Source organism: Filicampus tigris, chromosome 16 (assembly GCF_054856515.1).
Source record: "Filicampus tigris isolate MCC_2025a chromosome 16, RoL_Ftig_1.0, whole genome shotgun sequence".
NCBI lineage: Eukaryota > Metazoa > Chordata > Actinopteri > Syngnathiformes > Syngnathidae > Filicampus > Filicampus tigris.
Genome location: NC_141232.1, coordinates 9013500 through 9038441, shown reverse-complemented (window position 1 = coordinate 9038441; position 24942 = coordinate 9013500). Strand labels below are relative to the sequence as shown.

Below are 24942 nucleotides of genomic sequence, written 5' to 3'. Positions count from 1 at the left end.
CTCTCCCATTTTACCCCACCAAAAATATGAGATGCTCCAATGAACTTAATATTCATTATTAAGTGGATTACAAATGCATATTGCTCACTAGTCTCCAACACATTTTATAGATATGGATTGAATGCCGGCAGTCAATGTACAAGCAAGCAGTAAAATACCGGGTTGTAAGCATGCTGACAGGGTTGGCTAATGTTAGCATTTTATGAGCATCTTAAGAGGTGATTTTGACATTCACTTAGCAACATGATTCAGTTAGCAAGATGACTTTCAAATTCCTGGTCAATAAGATAATGCAACTAGATAGAACATACATGACCAAAACGGCTTGTTTAAGCCAATATGTTAATATCCAATGTCAATAAAACTATATTAAAAAATAATAAAAAAATTAAAATGAATGAAAATAATATAAAATAAATTAAAACAAAAAAAGATATATATATATATATATATATATATATATATATATAAATAAAATTTTAACCACATAGTAATGTTGTGTTCATGTCTCTCTACCATCTGATACTTTTAACCATTCAGTCTACCAAAAAAGATACTGAATAGTAATCCAAAAAGAGAAGCGACAACAGCAGGATCTTGGTGAAATTGAGTTTAATAGATTGTTAAAAATAAGGCTATGATGTTCACTTAGCAAACACTGACCAGGAAGAGAACTGTTATGGCATCCAGAGATTTTTTTTTTTTCCCAGATGGAAATACACACAAACACTACATAAAGCCACACGCGCACACACGGACGGACAAATGTGTTTTGCATCCAAACTCACATGCACACCTCCACACACACACAAACACCCTACCCAAAATGGTGGCATTAAAGAGCCAATAACATTGCAGTGTTGTCTTAAAAAACATGCATAGATTAGTACATTGATGTCAAAACCATTTGTTACTGTGGGCAAAATGTGATCTTGTGGCTTGCCTAATAAGAAAAACAGAAATACTGCTTTAAAATTAACAATCATGTAAACTCATTGCACTGCATTATTCACAATAGTCTGGTTTGATAAAAAGTTACATTCGGAACCAAGGTAGGCTCTGTTACAAAGCAAATAAATATCGGAATGGTAAAAACACAAGATAATGCCATCATTTTTGAATGCCGGGGAAGGACCTTTTCAGGCATTAAAACAATTCCTGCAAGCATTTTACAGTCATCATTACATACTTCAACTTTTCAGAAATGGATACAAAACAATGCCTAAAGCAAACATAACAATAATTCCCCAACAGAGGAAACGATGCAGCACAATAGTGACATGTGCATTTCCACTAGAAGGTGCCACATAAAAATATTACATTTGGCCAAAATGTCCTATTCAAGTTGATATGACACAAACAAGCGCACAGACCTTTTAGATAATCGAGACGGATAATTAAATTCCTTTCCACGTTCCTCCTTCAGTCATCATTTGGTTATTGGGATGACACCTCGCAACACCTTATTGGCACGTCGTGCAGTTCTGTTTGTTTGTCCAAGCAAATCTATTCTATCGCAATAAAGTGCCCATGAAACAGGAACGGGAAGCACCAAGATTGTGGCACTTTTCCTCTCGCCCAAATGAAAATATACACTGGTCCACCAATAAAAGCTGACTACCCAAACAGCCCACATTTAAATCCTTGATTTGAAAAGAAAAATACATAAAAATGGAAAAAAATAAAATAAAAGGGGCAATCAACAGCCTTACTCTACCACTTGAGCGGGGTGAAAAAAAAAAGAGACATTTAAGGTCAGCGAGTTAACATTTTGTGCACCAGTCATAGCACACTGCTGCTGCTCTTTGAACTTCTAATGTGACTTAACTGTGTATCTATTCTATTTATATCTCAGGAGATTTTTTTTGAGAGTATATTCCGACTTGGTCGGTATATAAACAGAAGGTACATATAGGCCAATTTTCACCAAGCAGTAGTTTGGTCGTAATTTACCGTTACAAAGGGGTACCAAAATCTGTAATACACCTTTCCAGTGGGGTACTAAGTGCAGTGTTAGTGTTAAAGGGTAGAGCTCAGGGGTTCACAAACTTTGTTTATTTAACTACCATTATACCTCTAAATGCATTCTTTTTTTTTATGTTTGAATCTAAATATCGTTATTTCTCAATTTAGCCAATTTGGGATTAACACCGCTCGATGTATTTAAATCTTTATCTGTCTGCAAAATGGCTAATGCAGGTGATGACACAGTCATATGAGAGCCTAAAATTGCCTCAAAGCTGATGTAGGGAGATGCAATGGATTTAGTTTGTATGTTTGTTTTAATGCAGTGCTGGTGCCCATATTCAAGTAAATATCTTAAAAAAGAACAATACAACATCATTCATTAAAAATTATTTTGTGGAACCCAAGCTACCGCTCGCGGAGCAGTTTGAGAACCCCTGAGCTACACACAATAATGTCAGTTTGACAAAGAATTGTAAACTGATTTAAAGAGACACAAACACACAAACACACACACACACACACGCACACCTGAGCTCTCACACGGGGACTTGTGGTATACAAATGTCAAAAGTCTTAACATATATAATATGACATAATAGGTCAGATCAAATCAAAAAAATTCCTTCTCCCTTTCTTCCCATGTCTGCAAAAAACGCCTCGAGCGTCTTCCAGCGTGAAATGATGTCCACGGTTGACCTGAACAAAATGTCCACATCTTTCACAGCTGTGTGCAACAGCGTCTCCAACCTGCAGCCCCAACAAAGGGAGCGCTTGGACGTATAGTTTAACTTCGAGAACATCTCTACTGACCCTAGGAATAAACTGTACAAAAAATACTGATAAAAAATAATTGTTTTGTTTTTGTTGTTGAAGTTTTTTTTTTTTACAAAGTAGTGAATGACTCAAGAATCCTATCCAATTAAAAAAAACTTGAAGTTGCACATGCGGGCTGAGGATGTTGCGAGTGGCGTTGGCTCAATCAAGAGAGGTGGCCACCTGCCAGACGATGAGGTGACTCCGCTCAGCCTTGGTCGGCGCCGGCTGTTGGCCCGACGCGGGCTCGGACGTGCCGTCCAGCTCTCCGCTCTCGTCACCTGAAGTGTCAGATGGCCAGTGAGTAAGAAGTTGGGATCCACGCACATGCAGCGGGCTGGGGTCGGATTCTTTAAAGCACAGCTTGTCACAATAGGACCACCATTTTCCAAGTTTTGCCAAGTCACGACTCACTTTTCGAGACGATAAAGAACATTTGTTGTTTAAAATTAACGTGTATCATTTTGAATTGATCCAGACGCAAGGAAATGCAGGGTTGAAAGGAGTTTTGTTGTCGGCGACATGGCATGACTCCTTCTTGTGACTGGCTCCAAGTTAGCTCCGGAATCATTCTGAAGCTCCAAAATTACATTATTGAATATCCAAAATGTTGCGATAATTTTTGGTTCTGGCGCTGCAAAAATGTTTAGACGAGTGGAAACGTTCCATTCTTTCCGTCGCCTCTCATTTTGCAGACATCTCCTCGCCGCATTAACGCAGTCATTGGTCACGCACAGTTTGCACCTCCCTTCCAGACGCGCCATTTCAAGACGCAAAACCAGCCACCACAATTCATCTCAGCTTTGATGAATCACATCGCTAAATTCATCTGTTTGCATATACTCCACCCAGAACGCACAAAATAAACGGAATAAAATATTGCCCGTTTCGCAGACGCAATCCTGGGCGTGGCCGATTAGCAGATCAGCTTCCATACCTGTTTGTGTGAGCAATCGCCTGAGCTTGTTTTAGCGCGTGGAAACCTTGAGTAAATCAGGCCTTAAGAGTCTTATCCTGGCCAGCGCCAAGGTGTCTGATCAAGTTTGATTTCAGTTGGATTAATGCTTAGGTAAGCATTTATCTCACTCAGAGTAACATAATGATCGGAGAGATCGTCACCATTCCTTGAGCTTGACCTCTACTTACAAGCGAGCAAAAAAATAAACAAATAGAAATTCAAACAAATAGAAAGAGAATATAATCAATAAAACCCCAGCACTTACCGTTGTCAAACCACCCGCATTCAGTCGTCATTGTACTCACCCATTCTAAAGTCGATGTAGCCTTCTCCTCCACTCATCACCAGGTACGTTTTGGGCTCCGATGCGGCCGTGTCCGAGGATTCCGACGGAGGGTCATCAGAACCTGAATCGGCACTTCCAGGAGGTGGCATTGCTTGACCTGTCAAGAAGGAAATATGAGTAACAAAAGGTCACTTTTTTTTTTTTTTCAGGTTCCTCAGCACTTGACGCTCACCTGGCACGGTGACAAAGAATTTGACAGCGTCTCGATGTCCATGGAAACAGAGCTGGGCGTGCGCCATGGAGCAGTATGGCACAAAGCTAGATGGCAGTGCGCCCTCTGCGCTGTCGTCACTGTAAACCCGTACGGCGCTGCCAGGCCAATTTGGCACCGTTGCTGACGTCTTGTTGGCTGCAAAATAAGAGAAAACTTGTCAAACTACTTATTATTGATCCAACTTCCATGAAGCGTCGAAAGAATAAGCAAGGGGAGCAAAAGGAAACCCAAAAAGTGGTTGACGGATAAAACGTTGAAACACAAAAGCTCAAGACGCCCGAGCAAACAAGTTTCTTCCCTTTGCACAGTGAAACCTTGCTCGTGTTGTTTTGTTTCGAGACAAACATCCAACGGATTCCGAATTGGACGGTTGAACGCACAGTGTGTCTGCAGGCCCAGTATCCATGGTAACCCAGTCATCTCGTATTCAAGGAGCCGCGGGAGCAACAATTGTTGCATTTAGAGCAGCCCGACACAGGATGTATGCTTAGCGTGTCGCTCACTTTGTTTTAAAGGAGAGAAATAAATGAGACGGCGCAAATGAGAGCATCACATGCGGGAACATGGGCAGACCATTATGCAATATGTGTCCTTCGGTCTCCACAATGCGCAGGTGTGGCATGAAAGCATCAAGTGTTTTTTAGTACAATGCTAAGAAAATGAGATGGCAATTTGTTACCTTCAGACAGCGGGATGGAAATGATGACGCCATTTCCAGTCCCCACCCAGAGTCGGCTGCAGGACACCACCAAAGCTGTGATTCTCACAAATGAGAAACCCAATTTACCCGTGCCTGCAAAGCAGATGATGATCCACTTAATCGAAATTGTTTCCAATTGGGGAATTTGGTCGACGACCAGGGAAGGTGAGGGGCAGGTATACCGAGCATTTTGCTGACATAGGGCTCGATGTCCACGTCCTGGAGGTGCTGGAAGGTGTGGGCGTGAAACAATCGAAGTGTGGAATCCAGTCGGATGGACACCCAGATGCCATCTCCAACCCAGGCCAGCTGTCGAACCTGACTCTCCTTGCGTGGGTGCGCGTCAAACGACTTCTGCTCAGACGATACGGATCCAAATGTGACGTGCTTTTTTTTTTTTTTTAGGAATTGCCGATGAATACGCCGTGTCACGTTACTACCTCTATCCTCATGGCTTTGGGCTGGATGACATAGATCTTGTTCCTGTAGCCGCACCACACCTTGTCGTGGACAACGGTCATGCAGCGGATTGAGTGATGGGGTCGTCCCAGATCCAACAGGTGGTAGTTGGTAAGGTCCCACTGACCGTCTGCGTAGGACATACAAAATGCAGACTAAAAATCCACTCGATATGGTCTTTAATAAATGACATGGATCGACGGAATCAACAGAAAACGTGTCAATTCGCATAAAGACAGACTCACCAATGCCTCTGTGGAAAATTGCTAATGTTCCATCCGCCAGTGCTACCAGGACTCTGCCTTTAACATGCCTGCATCAAGAAGACACCTTTTTAACATGTAGTCTACGGTACAAAAACATTTGGTAGCTCATGTTTTGTGTGTCTCCTTGCACAAGCAGCTGTGCACTCACACTATGCTGAGGATGGAGTCTTTAAGCTTGATGGCGTGAAGACACTTCCTCCACCGGGCCACGGACGAGTGGACATACAGACTTGAGGAAGACGACAAAGTTCAAATTCGTATATGGCGCACCAACTTGGGATTCTTTGTCAACAGTTGACATTTAGCTCCCTCTAGTGGATGTGACGTTACCACTCACCATCCATTCTGAGCTCCCAGCCACATGGTGGGGAGGGCGCTGCTCATCCTCTTGACTTCCAGAGCTGAGGGGTCAGAGTCATCCGGCAAGGTCGTCACAGAGCCGCTGGATCACAGAGAGCAGACGCGTCAGTCAAAAAGCGCTGGGAGATTCTCACCCAGGATAAGGCACTCCTCTATTCCCATCTCATCCATTTCTAATAAAATAAAACACGTGGCCAGCTAACAACGTGTTACATCGGACGTGTGGATTCCTTTTTGTGCATGTTTTAGGTGGAGTATTTGTAAAAATCGAACTTTGGATTTGGACTCGGGCTTGTTCAGTTTCTGACACCACAGTACTCCAGAATGCTGTGTACCCGTCACCTTTGTACGTAGGCAGGAGAGGACTCATTGGGCCCCACCCCCAGCGGGTCGGTGAAAACATGCTCCGTGTAGATCCCGTGCTGATTTTGCTCAGGTCCCTGCTCCTCCTCTCCCTCTTCGCTCACGCCAGCATTCGCCTCTGTTGCTTCCGTCGCCTCTTCGGCAGTGGGGACCTCGGCTGGGCTCGCCTGCCTGGACAGCTCAGCTGTGGACATTATGGAATTGATTATTTGTGCATTTGGAATAATGTCACGCCAACTCTTTTGCGCATGCATGACCTGAAATTGCCAAGTACCTGAGCCGGGGATGGCGCTGTGCTCCGCCGGCTGCTCAAGGCCACCTGTGATGGCTGTCTGGGGGATGGCGGTGGTCCCCTCAGCTGCCAGGGTGCCGTCGCTGCCCGTTGAGCCCACACTGGCCACGCTGCCGGCCAGGGACACCACGTCCGCGTCTGGAGGTACTTCCTCACCTGCTGGATAATCGGACTCTGACACACCTGGAAAAGATTGTTAATGTTCAGCGCTGAGTGAGTCATAAAAAAAAAAAAAAAAAAAAAAATAGAAACACACGAGTCAAGTTGTATAATGAATGGAATTTACTATATCGGCTCCCAATAAATGTGTGACCGGTGTTCTGTCCACAATAAAAACACCAGAAATCAAAATCTACCCGGCACACTGGCAATGCAAACGACGTGGGTGTTGCAGGCGTAGAAGCTGTCAACAAGGTCAGACGGCTGAGCGGCATCCACCACTAAGACCTTGGTGGAGGAGTGGGTGCTGGTGCACACCCACACCCGACTAGACAATTCATCCTGAAAGATCAGCTCCTCAACTTTCTCTTGATCCTGGCAGTGTAGACAAAAACTTGTTTTAGGGATTTATTGGACCTACCGGGAGGGAAACACAAACAGTTTGAGGTCAGCTAATCTTTAAATCCTCACACTGACCCTGTTTTCTTGCTCCAAATGGTCCAGGCTACTCTGAGATCCCTCCATCTGCTTTGCGAGCTCAGACGGGTGTGACGGCCTCCCACCGGAGAGGTTGACGCCAGCCGCACACCACAACTGGGAAAGCGAAGACGAAACACGCTCGTAAATCGCAGTACGTGATGACGTATTTCCGTCTGGATCTTCTGATAATTTACCTTCAAAGAATTATCTTTCTGTTCCAAAGGTCTCAAATAGACGGGCACAGGCAGGTTAATTTTGTTCTCTGTTTGTCCGCCATTTGCCCCCTATCACAGTGTAAAAAAAAAAAAGTTGATGAATACACATGTAAAATTCAATTTCACCCAAAACAATCACGCAAAATATTTCTAACATCTCAGTTCCCTTCCATCCTTGTTGAGATCTTACCTTGAATTTGCTCGGCAGGCTCCAGCCGTGTGCAGTGACCCGACCGTCCTCCTTCTGCATGTGAGCTTTGACCTGCCTGTACTGGGCTCGCTTCTGCTCTTTGCGCGAAGGGGAACTGCACTGGTCTTTTCTATATTATTGGCAAAGGGATCAGACACGTCTCAGTATTCATCACATCTTTCTTCTATTATTCTACCAAGCTGTACTGCTCAGTTTTGCTTTGCCATAAAACATATGACAGTTTTGTAAAAAAATAAAGCGTTCCTTTAGACGTGAAAAAGTGTTCCATACTGAAATGGAAATTGCTGTTTGGTGGAAGAGGGGCTTAAATAATCACAAAAAGGGCCAGAGTGCTTTACTTACTCTTCATTGAGGAAGTCGAACGTTTTGGACTTCTCGGTGGGGAACTGGGAGAATGTGCTGCTTCGTTTGACCATGCTGCTCGGAGCGTTGTATTTGACGTTGGACTGGGGCTCCATCTTCTTGATGGCGGGGGTGCTGGAGGAGGAGCTAAAAAGTCTGCTGAAGCTGAAGGCGGGGAAGTCACACAGCCAAGAGGGAAACGGAGCCACCGAGGGTGAAGAGTGCAGGGGAAAAAAAAAAGCAACAGGGTGTCACCCAACAACCAAACAACCACCAGAAAATCATTGTCGCTGGAGCAAGTACGGCCAAGCATGCTGGGAAGACGGGACGACCTCAGGTCAACAATACCAAGTGTCACCTTGGATTACGTTGCTAGTGAGAATATTTTAGTGGACTATTTTATCATACAATCCAGAATATATACGATTTTAACTGTCTGCCATAATTTCCCCCGATCTGGATGCGAACACAATTGCCCAATTTTTCAGCACTCCCCTTGATAAATGGACAGTCTGAGCTCATGCGACCAAACTGTATACATCCGTATCTATTGTGTTTGTCACACATCATTAATAAGTCATTTAAACTAAATTAAGAATGCGTCTGCCCAAGAACTGTCTTTTTAAATCTTTTATGTAAAAAAAAAAAACTCAGAAGATGAAGAGTTAGAGTCTCATGTTGTCTCATGTGTAATTCAGACAAAAATACCAGCATCGATTTGTGGCAGAAGAACACTAACGGTTTAACTCAAATCAGTACCCCTACGTTGCGTGTGTTAAGTCCTCTCCTTTGATCAAACAGAGAAGGAAAACACCAAAATGGAAAATAGCAGGCAGGAGATAGGAGAAACCAGGGTATAAGGAAAGCAGGTGTGAGCAGTTTCTCGTGGAAAAACGGATGCAGTTGCACAACGAGACCATTTTGTGGACGATGATACATCAACGTTACAGGTAACGGGGGGGGGGGGGGGGGTCAGTTCTGTTTCAAGAGGGGGGCAAGGGATACTTTAGGTTTGACTGGGACAGTATTTAGGCAACCACTTTTACCTAATGCTGCCAATTCAAAAGCAAATCCCGAAGAAGATAAGAGAAAAATGTAGTCCGGTAATTGCACAGAACAAGTCCTATCAAATGGAACTGCTCTTTAAAGAAAATACACTGAATTGGAAAAGGACTCACAACTGCCAGATGCTGGATTTCTTCTTCTCTGCAAGAGCTGGATTTTCCCTGGAGGCCCTGAAGATGACATTTTGAAATTTTTTTTTTTTTTTTAGTATGAGCATGTAAAGCCATCGGAACCATCTCAAATTGTTCATTAATGAACTGTTGTCATCGGATCGTTGATCTTGTCATTGCGGCACTCATCTCCCTACCGGATCATCTCCGTCCACCGCACAGCTTCCTGCAGCTCCATCAGTCTCTCTTTGTACTGATTCCTTTCCATCAACACTCGAGCCATTTCCACCCTGGTGAAGCGTTTCCTCTGGGCTGTAGGTACGTCGCTCTGCGGCAGCAATTACAAACCGCATACAAGCATTCCGAGACTCTTTAATGCATTAAGTACAAGTTCATCTCCACAAAAGCCTGGCAAACCAGGCGGACTCACATCTTCGTCTTCTTTTGTTTTTTGTAGCACCTCCTCCATCTCAAGTCGCACTCTGTAAACCAACGTTAAAATAGGAGAAGGATGAATTTTCAAAGTCAAATGCTTTGGATTGTTGTCTTACTATCGTTCGTCGCGCCCGCGAGGACTTACTTTTTGAGTTCCTCCTCCAACTCTCGGTTTTTGTCCTCCATCTTTGTCTTGGCCTGCTGCACGGCCTCCAGCTCGCCTTGGAGCATCTCCTTCTCACACGTCAACTCATCCACTTTCAATATCAAGTCTTTATTCACCACGTTCAGGGCATTCCTGCAGCGGAGAGTTTGAGTTCGACAAATGCTAGCAAGCGCAGCACAGGACTGAATTACTAATTTGGGTATCGAAGAGAACAAGACAAGTGGCCTCAGCATACAACCGTACAGAATTTTCGAATGTCTTTATTGAGAGCTTACTTTCTCTCAAGCAGCTGCGAGTTCTCCTGAATGAGATTTTCCACTTCCCGGCCCATACCTGACAAAGAAAAAAAAAATGGAAATTTTATTTCTTTTATACAATTTCAAAGCAAGTCGGGGTACTACTTCAGCACTACATATAGAAAACATATTAAGAAAGAACTAAATGTAAAAATAGTCAAATAACTGCCATTTGTCACTCTAAACTTCCTCAAAACGGCAAGCAGCAGACAAACAAGCTCGCACACACAGCACGCATCACATGACTGGCAGGCAACGGATGGATAGAGCAGGTGAGGTCTTACCAATCAAACTAAGGTCTGAGAAAACCATGCAATCCCAGCCAGGCGGAAAGAATAAGGAGGAGAGAGAGAAAAAAAAAAAGAAATGCAGATATAGTTTGAGACACTGGAATGATTGAAATGGTGATGTTTAGCTGCTGACTTCACAAGCAAATATAAATAGATGTTGCTGGGTCTTAAAAAGGCTAGTTTACATTTGGATCGGAACAGCAAACAAGGGGAGGGAACGGAAATGAAGTGACTAGAGTTCAAAGCTGTAAAAAGAACAGTTACATCATCTTTATGTGATTCATCGCTATAGGAAGAGTTTCAAAGGAAACCAAACGCCTCCATGCATCCAAATAAACGTCCGATTGGCTTGAATAAGACAATCAGAGCGCTAAACCTAAGTCAGCTGCTGTTTGAAATCATAATGAGTATGACACTGTGAGCTGCCGCTGTGGTGCATATGCAGAAGGTGACGTTTTGAGGGACATAACAAAAGAATGGTTGGCTAGGGAAAGGTTTTGAGGTCATACACACCGGAGTACTCCACTGGGATTATGGACAAAAGCGGGTAGATGAGACATGGAGGAAAAAGAGAGGTGACATTAACATAGGCAGATGGCTAAGTGTGCTGCTAAATGCTGGACCAAAGCCAGTGATGGAACACTGCAGCAAACAGCAGGTGTTGCTGTGAATTGCAAACTACCGCTAATAGTACAATTAGAATGTTCTAATTGTGCTATTAGCCGGAGCCGGGCATTCTGCCTAGCCGACGGACAGGTCCGTCTATCCGCGTGTGACGGACGCCCATTTTGCCGACAATAAATGATCAACTGGAAATTAAAAAAAAAAAAAGACGGATTAAGCATAAGCGGAAGTGGAATTTCGCCCGTCTAACATGACATTGATGATTATTAGGTAAGTTTGCCGCTTGATTCGTGTATTTAGTTTTTGGGCATGTGCATGTGAGATATATAAAATAACTGCATAATAGTACAATATCTGTTCGAATATGACGTGTTTTTTTTTCCATTCGGGGGATTACACGGATAGACGGATCAAAATGTTGCGGTAGTTGATTGCAGTTTGTAGTCGGAAACAATAACGGAAGCTAGTTTAAGATCATAGGCGGGTACTATTTTTTCCGGCCGGACAAAATGGCGGATAAACGGAAGTGTACCCCGGCTGTAGGCGGAAGGTGATAAATGGACCGCGCATTTTTTGTAAAATGCCCAGCTCTGCTATTAGTTTGAAATTCAACACAGTGTTTGTTATCGTGTGTAAATGTTGGACAGTTCTTTTGTGGCAAGTAAACTTAAACAATGTATTCACAATATTACAAGTTCAAAAACATACATGTTTGGAGAGGTGAATAACTAAGACTAGGAATATTAATGTAGATGTATTTAGTAGGGTAGAACTGTACTGCATCTTAGGTAGACGTGTTCTGGGCTATTTCATTTACTACAACCACAATAACATTAATAAACGAACACTTGTCCATATTTTGGACACAGCTTTTTATATTCAATTCGAATGTGCAAGTGTTCTAAAGTACCTGGTGAATGTGCTAAGCAGCAATATTCAAATTCATTTCAAAATGTTACATAGCCACCTTCCATAAAAACCTTTTTTTTTTTTTTTTTTTAACTCTGCTTCCATGACATAGAAACAAAACCAGCTGGAGGAGGAAGAGACAACAACAAAAATTAGTGTGGATGCACAAATTCTTTATGTCACAAAAATAGTATTTCAAATAACAAATTTGCCAAAAGCTCCCAGCAATTACCACCAAGCATGGTCTGACAAATTTACAGAAACATAATGCGAAACCTTACTTGCAATCAGCATGGAGTTGGAACTCACCCAGCAGGTCGGCACCTTCATCCACATCCCCGATAAGCCCTGTGCCAGCAGACGACAGCTCTTCAAACAGAGAGTCTGTGTTGCGGTCAAACGCCATATTCTCGATGCCTTTGGTCGGAGTACTGCGAAAAGGATCAAAGCAGGAGGAGATTTTTTGCACTACTGCAATAAATCTCAATTCGATGTTGTTTGTACTACCTGCATCCCTTGTAGCCGGTCAGATCCATGTCCAGCTCAGGTGTGGACTCGATGATGTCCTGCACGTCTGAGCTGTCTTCGTTATCAGGCAAACCTAAATGATCGGTGGGACAACCTACGTTAATAACAAACGGATAGTGTGTGGAAAAACTATTTTATGATAACTAAAAAGGGTCTTTTACCAACTGATACAGATCTGGTCCCTGGTGCTGCTTGTACCTCTGTGCTCTTACTGTTGCCATCTTCCCTCCCAACATCCGAGGCTGTGGTGGACATCGGAGTGGCGGACGTAGATCCAGTGAAGTCCGACATCTCATCCTGTAATAACCGGAATTTTATCATAGTCGAATCCAGAATAGGTCTCCAAAGTGTGCGGTCGAGATGACAAAGAAGCATCTCAGATGTACCAGTGCCCAAAATAAGATGTTCAAATGGACAATAACTATTAACTCACAAGACGGCGGGGGGAAAAAAGACATGTTATGAATTGTCGAACATGCAACACGGGACGGACACAAAATTGAATGTTATCTAGTGATTTGGTGGAGTAGCAATGGTGAAGATCTGCTTGCTACTGAGTGCCATTTTGTTTCTAATAATGCTAGTTTAATATTTGCGACTGGTTGAACTTGACTTCTGACGAGGAGAAAGACTGATGTGGAGGGGGGGGAAAAGCTCAGTTAAATTTGTAAATGTGAGGTTGAAATGCAGAATAAATGTGTGTCTGTTTGCTTAAAGCGAAACCAAAATCTCAAGGGCAAACTAGACTTGGAGCAAACGTGGCTGCCATGGCCGCAGAGAACATGATGTAAACCAGTGTTTTTCAAACCTTTTTGAGTCAAGGCACATTTATTTCATTGAAAAAAATCCCGCGGCACACCACCAGCTGAAATTGTGAAAAAAAAAATATATATATATCTTATTTTACCAATATAATTGTTAATATAAGCATTTTTTAACATTGAAGAATGACGTCTTGAATAGGAATTAAATACAAAGAAAAAAGTATTTTATAATGTTTCATATTGATACTCAGTGTGAAACATGGGCCTGTTTGGATAAACATGAGTCACTAATTCGCTTGTCTCTGAAAAAAGACAATTAGCTACCTGTTGCTGCTTCTACCTGCTCGTATGAAAGACTACTACAATGTAGTAAAGAGAGGATTACGCTGCCAGGCGCAAGACCGCGCAGGCACACAAATTAGATCATTTCCCACGGCACACCTGACAATATCTCACTGGTGTGCCGCGGCACATAGTTTGAAAAACACTGATGTAAACCACCACAGACAACTTCAATCTTTCTGTTTTTTAAGTAGATAGAAAGGCTCGGCCATATGAGATACTACATAGTAGATGTTTTACAGGATCACAAGTGTGAAATGTCTTACAGCTGGAGTACTTAGATTACAAAATAAGAGTAAAGCCAACTGTTTATGTTGGAAACTTTGATGGCTCGGGTCATTAGATCAGGAAAACACCTTTCAATTTTTGTGGAACTGGAGCTCATAAACGCAAAAGAGAAATGTCAAAGAAGATATTTTGACCACGGGGGGGAACAAAAAAGAGCAAGTTTGTACACAGCTTCACAGATGACAATCAGCTTTATGCCATCGAACAAAACACAAACTTGAGCTACACTCAGAATACACGTCACAAACAAGGCACACAAAATCCAAGGCAACACATATCAACAACTAAAAGTAGTAAAATATTAGTAGTCAAATACTACTATCACACAACATTCAATACATAAATGAAGCTGTTCTATTTTCAAATGAGTGATGTCAAAACTGAGCTAAGAAAGTAAAGAGAGGTAATAAGTACAATAAATGAACATGCATCTTTAACCAAAATTAAAAACTAAAGAGCACCCAGATGCAAACGTGTTGTTCGTGACTTTGACAGATGAATAATTTGCACACGGCCAACTCCAAATTTCCCTCCACCACACACACACACACACACACCCCCACCCACACACACACACACACACACACACAACGCGTTTGCATGGAGCGCCATCAAATGCAGGTGATCTGTGAAGCGATGCTGCCTACAAGCACAGTGAACCACTACGATAGCCAACACGCACACACACAAGGTGGCGCCCGCAGCAGATGCGGGGCGTGGCTACGCTGTCCACCACCCGACATTCAGGCAGCTACCTTGCAGTCGTCAGCCAGTGAACTCCCCCAAGTAGAGTCTTGCGCACTCTTACCCCCCTTTTCCCTTGGGGGGTTGGCAAAGTCCTGCTGCTTGGGGGGGAGAGTAAGATTGAAGCTCAAGTGTGCGTTCGGCAGAAATGCAAACGCGCCAAAGCAAGTGTGCATGTCTTTGAAGTGAGCGAACACGTTTTTTTTTCTGCACGGCAGAATAAGAAAACAATGCCTTGACTTATGAGTTTCATTTGTTCCGTAACCGCACTCGTAACCCAAATCAGCGCCGGGAGAAGATCACGCCTGTCTGCTAATTACACACAAAGACTCTACTGAGCGTTGAAGCCCTTCAAACGTATGTCATCACCTTTTGCAATACATATTGCAGGTCGCGCAGATGTGAATGCGAACGCTAACGCTAACTTCAACTACTGCAGCACAAGCATAGCTTTTTTTTTTTTTCCTCAATAAGGACCTGAAAGAGGTGGAGAGACAAAAGTGATTTTTTTCTACTTGGAAAACAAAAGGGACTCAGGGAAATTGAAGGACTGTTTCCATTCCATTGCCAGAAATTATTCCTAAAATTGCACTTCTATCGAACTGTCGTTTTTCACTTGTGCAAGTTGCTTTTTAACGAATCCATCAATGGAAACAAATCCACGAATGTAGCAAAACAAAAGGTCGTTGCGTAGCCCATATAGTTGATGTTAATTAGATCTCAGCTGTCAAGCGGCATAATCTATTTCATAATACTTCATGTGTCCTTGTTAAGTATCAGAACCTGTCTGCATATCAAAGCGGGACTGGGGTTCAAAAGGCCAGCGCGCAACAAGCAGCATACTGCAGCGCTGATTACATAAGGGAAAATTATACTCTGGCGAGCATGCGTCTCCATCAGTCGCCACACAGAGGCAGAACTCCCATCATGCACCGCACTGTCCCACTTGTCATGAAAATGCAGAAGAGGGATGAAAATGAAATAACCTCGCCACTATCCCTTGTCTTAACAGTTCTTAACAGGGCAGGGGTGGGCAATCTTTTGGACTTGCGGCCCACATTGGGATGCAAAATTTGACAGAGGGTCCGGCCAGGAACATTTGCATCGAGTGTTTGGGCCAAATAACACACGCGAATAAACGAACAAGCCGATTGACTACCAGCGTGCACTGATGGCTGCCCCCTTTCAAACGTGCAAAAGAGCTCTCATGCAGGTAGTACGTTTGTGTCAATGAATATCGTCGCTGTTCTGTGAAAAACACCTATCTCCATTTTTTTTTTTTCATTTTCGGATTTTTACATTAATGTTGTTTCCACCTTAGAGACAATGCATTGTGTGAACCCTTAAAAAAGTTTCCAAAATTGGAGATAAGTGTTTTTCACAGGACAGCGGCAATATGCAAGATGCGGCGCTTCCACACCTGTTCATACAAGTCCTCTCCTTGAGTTGTCCTCTTTAGCGACTCATGCTCAAAAGCTCCTCAATCATCTCAAAACTTTCCGTACTTTTTTTCTATTTGTGGTAATAGATATTAATTTATTGAACAAAAACATCTACAAAAAAATCAATTAAACTATTATTTTTCACTATATAAAATCTGACTAATTACAAAATATCAAGAATTTAAACCAAATGAGCCACAGGATGGAGTAAAAATAAGTGTAACACATTACTATTATAAGAATAAATAATGCAAACAATAAATCTCTTACAGATTAGTGTGAAGCAAAATTCTTTGCAATGAACAACACAAGGAACAAACTTCCAACAACCAAAGCTAGGAAGTGCAAGGCTTCACTATCGCTACAATCCACTTCATAAAGTGGATTCATTTGGCGTTATGGTGGGCAAATCTCACTCGCTTCCAGACCCGGAAATGTATATTTAGCGTATGTGATGGCCTGTGTTTTGCGTGACCGAATGACGTCATTGCGAGACAAGACCCTTTTCCCCACTTCTTTCGAGCAGAAAGACAATGGCTTGCCACAAAGGTCCACCAAGGGTCAGTGCGCCATCCACTGGAGAAACGCAGGCACTGCAGGGACAAGATGAAATCATTGAATGATTCTAATTTTTTTTTTTTTTTGTTGTTGGACAAGTTTGGCGTGCCGGATTAAAAAACCCCTCGAGCCGTAGTTTGCCCATGCCTGCTTTAGGGCATCTCACCAACTGAAAATGACATTAGCACATCACTGTGATTTGTTCATTCATGAGACAGGTTTTGCATATTCATGAATGCTTTAAAAGGGGACGTCTGAAAATAGAGAAGGCTTTGTCGGGAGCCGACTAAAACACGTGTGCATGCGCACGCCTGATCAAAGGCTCTCTGTTTTTTAAGCGACCAAAAGCCAAAACGCCACAAGACGACAAATAGCCAGAAGAGCCGTGTAATGACTTCTTACGATGTTTGTTCTTGGAGTCCAAATGCTTGTGCAAATGTGTGTGCGGCACCCACGGCACCCACCTGGAGGCTGGTGTTGGAGCGAGTGTGTGTTGTGTCGCTGAACCTCCAGCCCTCCGCGCTTGGCGTCTCTGCACGGGTCTGCGAGTCGGGAATGAGCAGAGAGCCGCCGGCGGATGTTGGGAAGACGCCCAAAGAAAGGGGGCGCTCTCTCCTGCGGAAGCGTGGAGGAGAAGAGAGGATTTCCTTATCATTCCAAGTTGGGCGAATGTTTCATAGAAACACAAATGAACTGGAAGAGAACATAAAAATGGGGACTTACCGGACTCGGCCGACGCTGCTTGGTTCAGACGTCTCACTACCTTGCTGCATTTTGATGCGCTCTACATGCTCCATATAATTATGGATCATCTGCAAGGGTCAGAGCAAACCGCACAGAAGCCAAGTCAGGAATGGCATTAAAGATATTGACCCTTCCTTTAATCAATCCTTCTGTTCTTTCCATCGGCTTTTCTTTCCCGCTTACTTCTGTGTGCCTCTGATGGAGGGAGTTGTATTCCTTCTTGAGGTCCACCTCTCGCTCTTCCAACCTGCCAACTAAAAAAAAGGGCACAATCCTTGTTAGTCTACTCGAATGATGCGGAAAGTAGTCACAGTCCACATTTTGCTCCCTTACAGCCTTATTATGTTATTTCCCTCAAAATTCGACACACACACTCTCTCTGAAATTCCAACAAAACGTTCCAATTAATCTTCAGTTGTGTCATCCACTTGAATAAATAAGTACCTCAATTAAGGGTGGGTGATCTGGCATAAATATCATATCACGATTTTTAAAAAAATAGAATCACAATCACGATTTTATCATGATTCTTTTTTTACATCATTTTCTTTAAGACTAATTTGGACATTTCTGACCATTTTCCTCATGTTAAACATAGTTAAATGTGTATAAAACTCTAAAAGAAAAAAAATGACATTTTAAGTCAGCTAAGCTTTCTGAACAGGTTTTAATTTGAATAGTGGCAATTTTTATCAAAATGTGCAGCGAATGTAAACATAAAAGGTAACGATGCAAACATAAAAACACCACTCGTAACGCAGGTCTAGTACTTTGAAGAGTTTTTTAAAGCCCTCGTTTTCCACTGTTTTAATGGGAATCATGTCTTCAGCAAGGTAATAAGTCACTGACTCAGTTACTTCTTTACACTGCTTGCTTGTTTTTTCATATGGAGTGCTCTTGTTAAATGACTGTGCCACCGTGGGTTGCGTTAGCTTGGAGCTAGCGGCTGCCTCTCGCTACCTCTGGCTACCATGGGTCTGATCTCCGTTTGCTTTGGCTGTCGCCGTAGTTTTTCGGGAGCTGTCTCTGTCCCCGCAAGTGGTTGCCGGTAAACAGGTTTGTCGTGTTGCCGTCTGACGTCCAAACCGAGTCTCTGCAAACTTTACAAATAACTGGTTTGCGCTTTGTCCTCCGAGGAAAAGCCAAACCAGATCGACACCGTGGATGTGGAGTTTCTTTTCAGGACCAACTCTGCTTCGTGGTGACTTTCCGCTATAGCTTTCCGGTATACAAACAAACAGGGAGGCGGGGAGTGTCACATACTGTGCGTGCTGTGATTGGTTGGTATACGCGTCAGCGGCTTTGCGCCGCCATAGAGCTAAACTGTTTAGAATGTGCCATGTAGACAATCAAACGATCTTTCGGAGAGATCGTGAGCACGTTAAACGGCTTAACGATCTAATATCGTCATATCATCCACCCCTAACCTCAACCAATCCAAACAGGCACCATTTTACCTAAAAACATAACAGGTGGTGCCACCAGCCAAGTTACCGTCTTTACTGTCGGATCCGCGTCACAGAGCAGCCGTGGCATCTGTTCATGGTGGCATTTGAAGGGGAAGTCAACGCAAAAAAAATGTTTCACGAATATGTTCTATGCAAGCCCACGAGTTGAAACAGGGCATTCTGATAAATATTGCGTTTGTGGAATAAGTGATAATCCATTCGTTTTTAGCCATCTCCGGAGGCGGCCATTTTGTCAATTCTGTCAACTGAAAATGACATCACAACTGCTCACAACGACCAATCATGGTTGACCTGTTTTCTGAATCTGAGCCGTGGTTGGTCGTTGTGAGCATTTGTGATGACATTTTCAGTCGACAGAATGGACAAAATGGCCGCCCCCAGAGATGGCTAAAAACGAGTGTATTTTGCTGCTTAATTTATATTCCACAAACGCAAAAATAATCAGAATGCCGTGTTTCAACTAGTGGGCCTGCTGGGAACATATTCTTGAAAAAAATATGTTTGGATTGACTTACCCTTTAAATAGAAATGATTTTCAAAATAATGTTCTTGAGTTATACGCAGTTTTAGTAATTTAATAAACTACTTAGTAAATTTCTTCCATTCTTCTGTCTTTAAATGTTGGAGTTTGCCTTCAAATGTTTTGCAACTATGTGGTACACATTGAGTTAACAAATGTATGAAATGCTGTTTTATAAATAAAGCCAGCTTGCCTTGCCTAGTATGCAATAAAAATTGGCGCTCTAACCTTCAGTGAGTGACAGAGGCAGTAAAACAGTCGATTACTGCTGAATGTGCGTATTACCAGTGTATCCTTATTTGTCTGTGGATTTTCAAAATATATTAAATATTATAAAAATCCGGGGATTTGCCCATGTAGATCCACTTCATAACGTGACAAAAATGACATAATCCAATAAGCTTTGCAGAGATGGGCTGCAAAAGGAAGCCTGCATATTTATTTCAGCAGCAACGGCATCAAGCATGATACAACTGAGTTCATTTTGGGGCAGCTATCATGACTCATCAAATTCAAGGAGACCCGTCACTGACTGAACAACTACGTAGAAAAGAGAGGGTCAGTATGAAATCATTTTGTGTGTATGCAAATGCACAGTGAACTATTTATGAGCGGAGATAACATCTCGGGGCCACTCGCTTCATCTTGAGGTGTGATTTTCAAGAGGGATGAAGAAAAATGAGATTGACAGATATGGCTCAACAAATCAAATCGGTAAACAGCTGCTGCGTAATAAATGAATGATTGAACATTTTTTACTCGCAGTAGCAAAGGGGCTATTTTCCTTTTATTTCTAAGAGCAAACTGTATATTGGTTTACAAGTACCTCCCTTAGCCCAAATTTGCCAGGAAAGGAGGCTTTCGTTTTACTAGTGGTGTGAATCAACGGTATGAGGACACTTCCAATACTATAAAACATGACTTAATCCACCAACAACAAGAGCGGTGATGCAGTGCCGCATTAGGATGGGAATAACATAAATCCTATAATCCAATTACACTGCCTCCCCGAAATGTGCAAGAAAACACGTGTGTGTCTAAGTATGTATGGGTGTTGGGGTGTGTCTGTGTGTACACATGTAAAACTGAGGCGTTTGTGGAATATAAATACATACACACATATATATACATACACACATATACATATACATATATATATATATATATTCATACATACATATATATTAGGGCTGTCAAATTAAAGCATTAACTATGGAGATTAATTTAAATTTCATAACACACTAACAAAAATCTACTCAGTTAACTCCGTTTTATCGACTTCCTGTAGCAGCTGACCTCTGCTCACCGTGCAGCCAAACTGAGAGGAGAGTCACTGCAGCAAAGGCGGACGTTTACGTAGTTTTACTTTAAAAAGTTGTTTGACGGCTCATTGGAGAAATCCAAAATAATTTGCATACTTTGCACAGCCAATTTCAAATATCATATTAGGTGTACGTCTTTAGTGTATCGTTCAACTGTTGTATTTTACAGGAAAATAATCATATTCAAGTATCAAAAAAAGCTATGAGAACAGTCTTTGAATCGAAATACACTTTTATTTTTTCGCCACATTAATTACAAGATTTTATTCAAGTAAATAATAATAAAAAATTGTAGTTGAAAATACGATTAATCGCAATTATGGCAAATTTTGCGATTAATTAGTTAAAATGTTTTGATCATTTGACAGCACTAATATATATACACATATACATATATACACATATACATACACATATACATGTTTGTTGTTTTTTTTAAATGGTCATTTGTACACGTGTTGGTGCTTACTCTGGTCAGCGTGATTCTTGATCTTGAGTTCAAGTTGCCGCGAGTGGGACTCCATTCTGTCCACATGGTTCTGCAGGTCCTTCTTCTCCTGTTCGTGCGTGTCCTCAAACTCGATGAACTTCTACTCCCAGACACAGACAGGCAGCAGGATTAGACTCCATGCAATGCATCAGGTGACTCATTTTTGACACAAAAGAAAAGAAACACAAGCAACTTCTGGTCAGCGGTCTCTCTTTGCGAACAAGTGCAGCATGTTCCCACAAGAATAGGCAATTGTGTGACAGTCTAAGAAAGCACTCCAGTACTGTATAGCTCACTTGAACTGGACTAGTCGTTCTGAAAAAATTCAGTTACACACCACACTCCTCAACCATGACGTGTGCCAGAGACACACTTATTGCGCTAAATATGTTATTATTTTCCACTATTTCAACTTGGGTGAGGTAGGAAAAAAAAAGTTATTTACCGGTATAATATTTTGCCTGTGGCATGATTTTTCTTTTTTATTAATCCCCTGACCGTTTTTTTTTTCTAAAGCAGATTAAACATTAAAGACTGCTAGTAAAAGAATACAACTAATCAGCAAGCTTGGGCTAAAGTGCAATAACAATCCATTGGCAGGCTCACGGAGAAATGGAAGTCAGTGAAAAAGTGACATTTGTTTCTATATCTGTATGACAATTTCTTCCAGGCTAATGTTGATGCTCTCTCCCATCTGTGCCTGTAAAGTGAGAGCAGATGGACCTGAACTGAGGGATGAAATCCATAGTGAGTTCCAGAACAGGAAGTGGAAGATTTACATCAGTCAAAACAAAGCTTGAAGTGTCATTCTTAACAGCTAAAATGTGACCACGCACACACACACTACTGGTCAGTCCAACACACCAGAATTGAAAAATTCAAGACAAAAAAAAAAAAGAAAGGGAAATAAAAGTTGTGGTGAGGGGGATGTTCCCTTTCTGTTCCTTCCCTTCAAAGAATCACATGACCTGGAAGTAATACCCTCTTCCCTCTTCGGCCTACAGTTGTACTCAGTGTACCCCCGCAGCCTCCTTTTACAATGCCATTGCCATGCCAATCACTTTTAAATAACGGCGACAATGTGTGGCTGTCACACTGCTTCAGTGTCATTGTTGCTGCGGTCCAAATGCGCTGGGTCAAGGAGTTAGCTGGGACAGGTCTGAGTCTCATCATATTACTTCACACACAGGGGGGAAGTGACGCAGGAGGCATATATTCTCACATCCAAAGCATTATCCAAGACAAAAGATTTTTGTCTTAATAAATTAAACTTGTAATTTCCTCAAAGACTAAAATAATACATTTTCTAATTCTATTCCCTTCTATAAATGGTATAGAATGAATATCATGGGCTTTTTAATCAAACACAATTCTTTGAGTCCTAATTATCCTACCAGTTAATTATTGAGGGAATATTTTGTATCTTTGCCTGAAAAGTTATATGATATAATTAGTGTCAATCTACCACATTGTAAGCAAACAGTTACACTTTTATTTCCTATAGCCCTCATATTTTTTGCAGTAAGTCTTAACATAAGCAATTATATTAATACCAGTCGCACAGTCCCACTGTTAGTAGAATTACATTTCTATCGCATATTGGTACCACAATGACAGATGGCATTGTTCTTAATTGCTCCACCTTTTGCTCTATCCGTTATGTGTGGCAGATTGAGTCTTGGTATCCAGTTTTTCTTCCTGTTGAAGGAAGAATTAAAGGTTACTTCCTGTTTGGTTTACGGGATCTACTGAGTCTCCTTATTGTATGGTCCTCAAGCTGATCTATTACTGTATGTCATGTGTATCGAGACAACTTGTCATTTGATACAATTCAAATTGGGGCCGGATAATTGAATAGAATATAGCTTTTAATCAGAGTTTATTTTTTAACAATGTGGTTTTTTTTTAAATCAATTTATCAGCTTCCCTAGTTTAAAGTGTGTCCGTTGATGTGCACTGCTTGGACTAACAACATGGCTGGAGCTAGTTTACAAAATAACAGACTTGTGAAATTAGTTTACGAATTGAAATATTTAGCCACAATTTTCAAAAAATAAAAAAGTGAGACTTTAATTCCTGTTAAAACAGACGAATCATTTTGACATTGTTTTCAACAGGAAATGTAAAATGTATATATATAATTCACAGAGTATGTGTTGTGGTAGTTAGACGAAGTTTGTGTTTGTCCCAGTTGTGGTAAAGTACAACAAGGACCTTTGAAATATGAAATATGATCTGTAAGTGAAGGGGAGAAAAACTGATTCAAATCAGAAACGGCCCAATAATTCAAATAAAACTGGGTGAAAGATGATGAAGTGAAGGGATGGCCAAAACTGCTGAGTCACACCAGTCCAGGTCTCACAGGACTCTGACATGGTGCGTTCACTGACTTGACCTGAGAAGTGGGCGATGAACAGGTGTATTTGGTTGACATGTAGTTTATTTGGGTGCGTGGTACGACTGTGCAGAGGAAGCACCGTGCCACGAAACACACACTTTGTATCGAGCACGTTAGCATTGCAACATTAGCATGACAGTGTTTTGTTTACATCTGCAAGAAAGCTGGATGCTGCCCAATCAAGTGCGTTTTAATTCCCAGCTAAGCTAACGAAGGCTAGCATAATAAAACAGCACAAAATGTCTCACCTCCTCCGCGTGTTTCCTTAGCGCTTTCTCGCGCTCGTACTGGGTGATGAGCTGCTCGTTGTCCTCCTTGAGCAGCTCCAGCTCCACTTCGTGCTCCTGGTTCTCCGCGAACACCGAGTCGAGGTTTTCCAGGACGGCCACCACCAGCGGCATGAGCTCCTTCACCACGTCCTCGTCGTATTTCCCGATGAGCCTCTCGAACTCGCGGTAAATGGAGTTGGCCAGGCCCGATACCCGCTCAGACATCATCGCTGATGTTCCCGGGTCGTCCTGGTACACAACTCCGTCTTCCAGCTCCATTATTTGTTTGTAGTCCTCTCCGTATTATCCAAATAGGAGTGTTTTTTTATTGCAAGATTCCAGTTGACCAGCCACTATGACCACATTTACGCGCTTCTTGGATGAAGTGGACGCACCGAGAACATTACTCGACCGGACCGGACCCGTTACGATGCAGGAGGCGACGTGGATGTCTTCCCCTTTTTTTTCCTTCTATTCTTCAATGGTGCCTTCAGGAGCTACTCCACAAGCTTCGATATTCCATAAACGAAACGTCATACGCCCTCTCGCCACTCGGGATAAACCACATCGTCTGCCTTACAAAATGATAACTTAATCCACATTCACGTTTCAAAGTTATTTATTAGAAATATGATTGAATAGTATTGCATTATGTAGCATGTTGAGAATGGAACATTTTACGTGTCAGCCGATTTTGAGCTCTGTATCAAAGAGGGATTCTTGAACTTAAAATAAATGGAATGCTGGGTTCCAAAATCCTACGTAGTGCACTTTAAATTCACTTTGTCACTACTATTTCCAGATGTCCTTGAATGCACCATTACAACAGCTGAGTTGGTGACGAGATCACGCCATGACGTCACGAGAATGTCAGTAATAGTTTTGTTTTTTTATGGGTTTTTTTTTAATTTTGCCGTTTGGAAACTTCATTTAACAAAACTAAACGCCTTTGACTCCGTTTTCTTAACACACTCCTTTTATTATCTCATTTTTAGTGTGGACCCTTTTCAGTTGAACAAATGT

General features: G+C 42.1%; 1 protein-coding gene across 5 annotated transcripts; it reads right to left on the bottom strand.

Annotated features, from left to right (window-relative positions):
* Positions 1–595: 595 nt before the first annotated feature.
* spag9a (sperm associated antigen 9a) lies at positions 596–24415 on the bottom strand. 5 transcript variants are annotated; one of them, XM_086055125.1, is made up of 31 exons: positions 23899–24415; positions 21232–21352; positions 17635–17705; positions 17431–17519; positions 17172–17322; positions 14719–14805; positions 12731–12866; positions 12549–12642; positions 12351–12472; positions 11022–11033; positions 10198–10255; positions 9902–10054; positions 9752–9803; positions 9519–9649; positions 9325–9381; positions 8147–8311; positions 7784–7913; positions 7573–7662; positions 7376–7492; positions 7096–7273; positions 6722–6922; positions 6427–6631; positions 6062–6166; positions 5873–5953; positions 5704–5771; positions 5440–5588; positions 5182–5353; positions 4979–5092; positions 4258–4434; positions 4045–4182; positions 596–3062 (listed from the first exon to the last, which is right to left on the bottom strand). In XM_086055125.1, exons 1-31 carry the CDS (start codon positions 24196–24198, stop codon positions 2944–2946), a joined length of 3843 nt encoding a protein of 1280 aa, XP_085911251.1. In that variant the 5' UTR covers positions 24199–24415; the 3' UTR covers positions 596–2943. The 5 variants fall into 5 exon arrangements, with proteins under 5 accessions (XP_085911251.1, XP_085911250.1, XP_085911252.1 ...); XM_086055124.1 differs by lacking the exon at positions 11022–11033 and adding an exon at positions 10503–10517; XM_086055126.1 differs by lacking the exon at positions 11022–11033.
* Between the last annotated feature and the right edge of the window lie 527 nt (positions 24416–24942).

Coding starts and splice junctions, on each gene's coding strand:
- spag9a (XM_086055124.1), bottom strand. CDS start 24,198: ATGGAGCTGGAAGACGGAGTTGTGTACCAGGACGACCCGGGAACATCA. Junction 21,353..23,898: donor TAAGGAAACACGCGGAGGAG/GTGAGACATTTT, acceptor GTCTGGGAGTAG/AAGTTCATCGAGTTTGAGGA. Junction 9,804..9,901: donor TTGGAGGAGGAACTCAAAAA/GTAAGTCCTCGC, acceptor GTTGGTTTACAG/AGTGCGACTTGAGATGGAGG.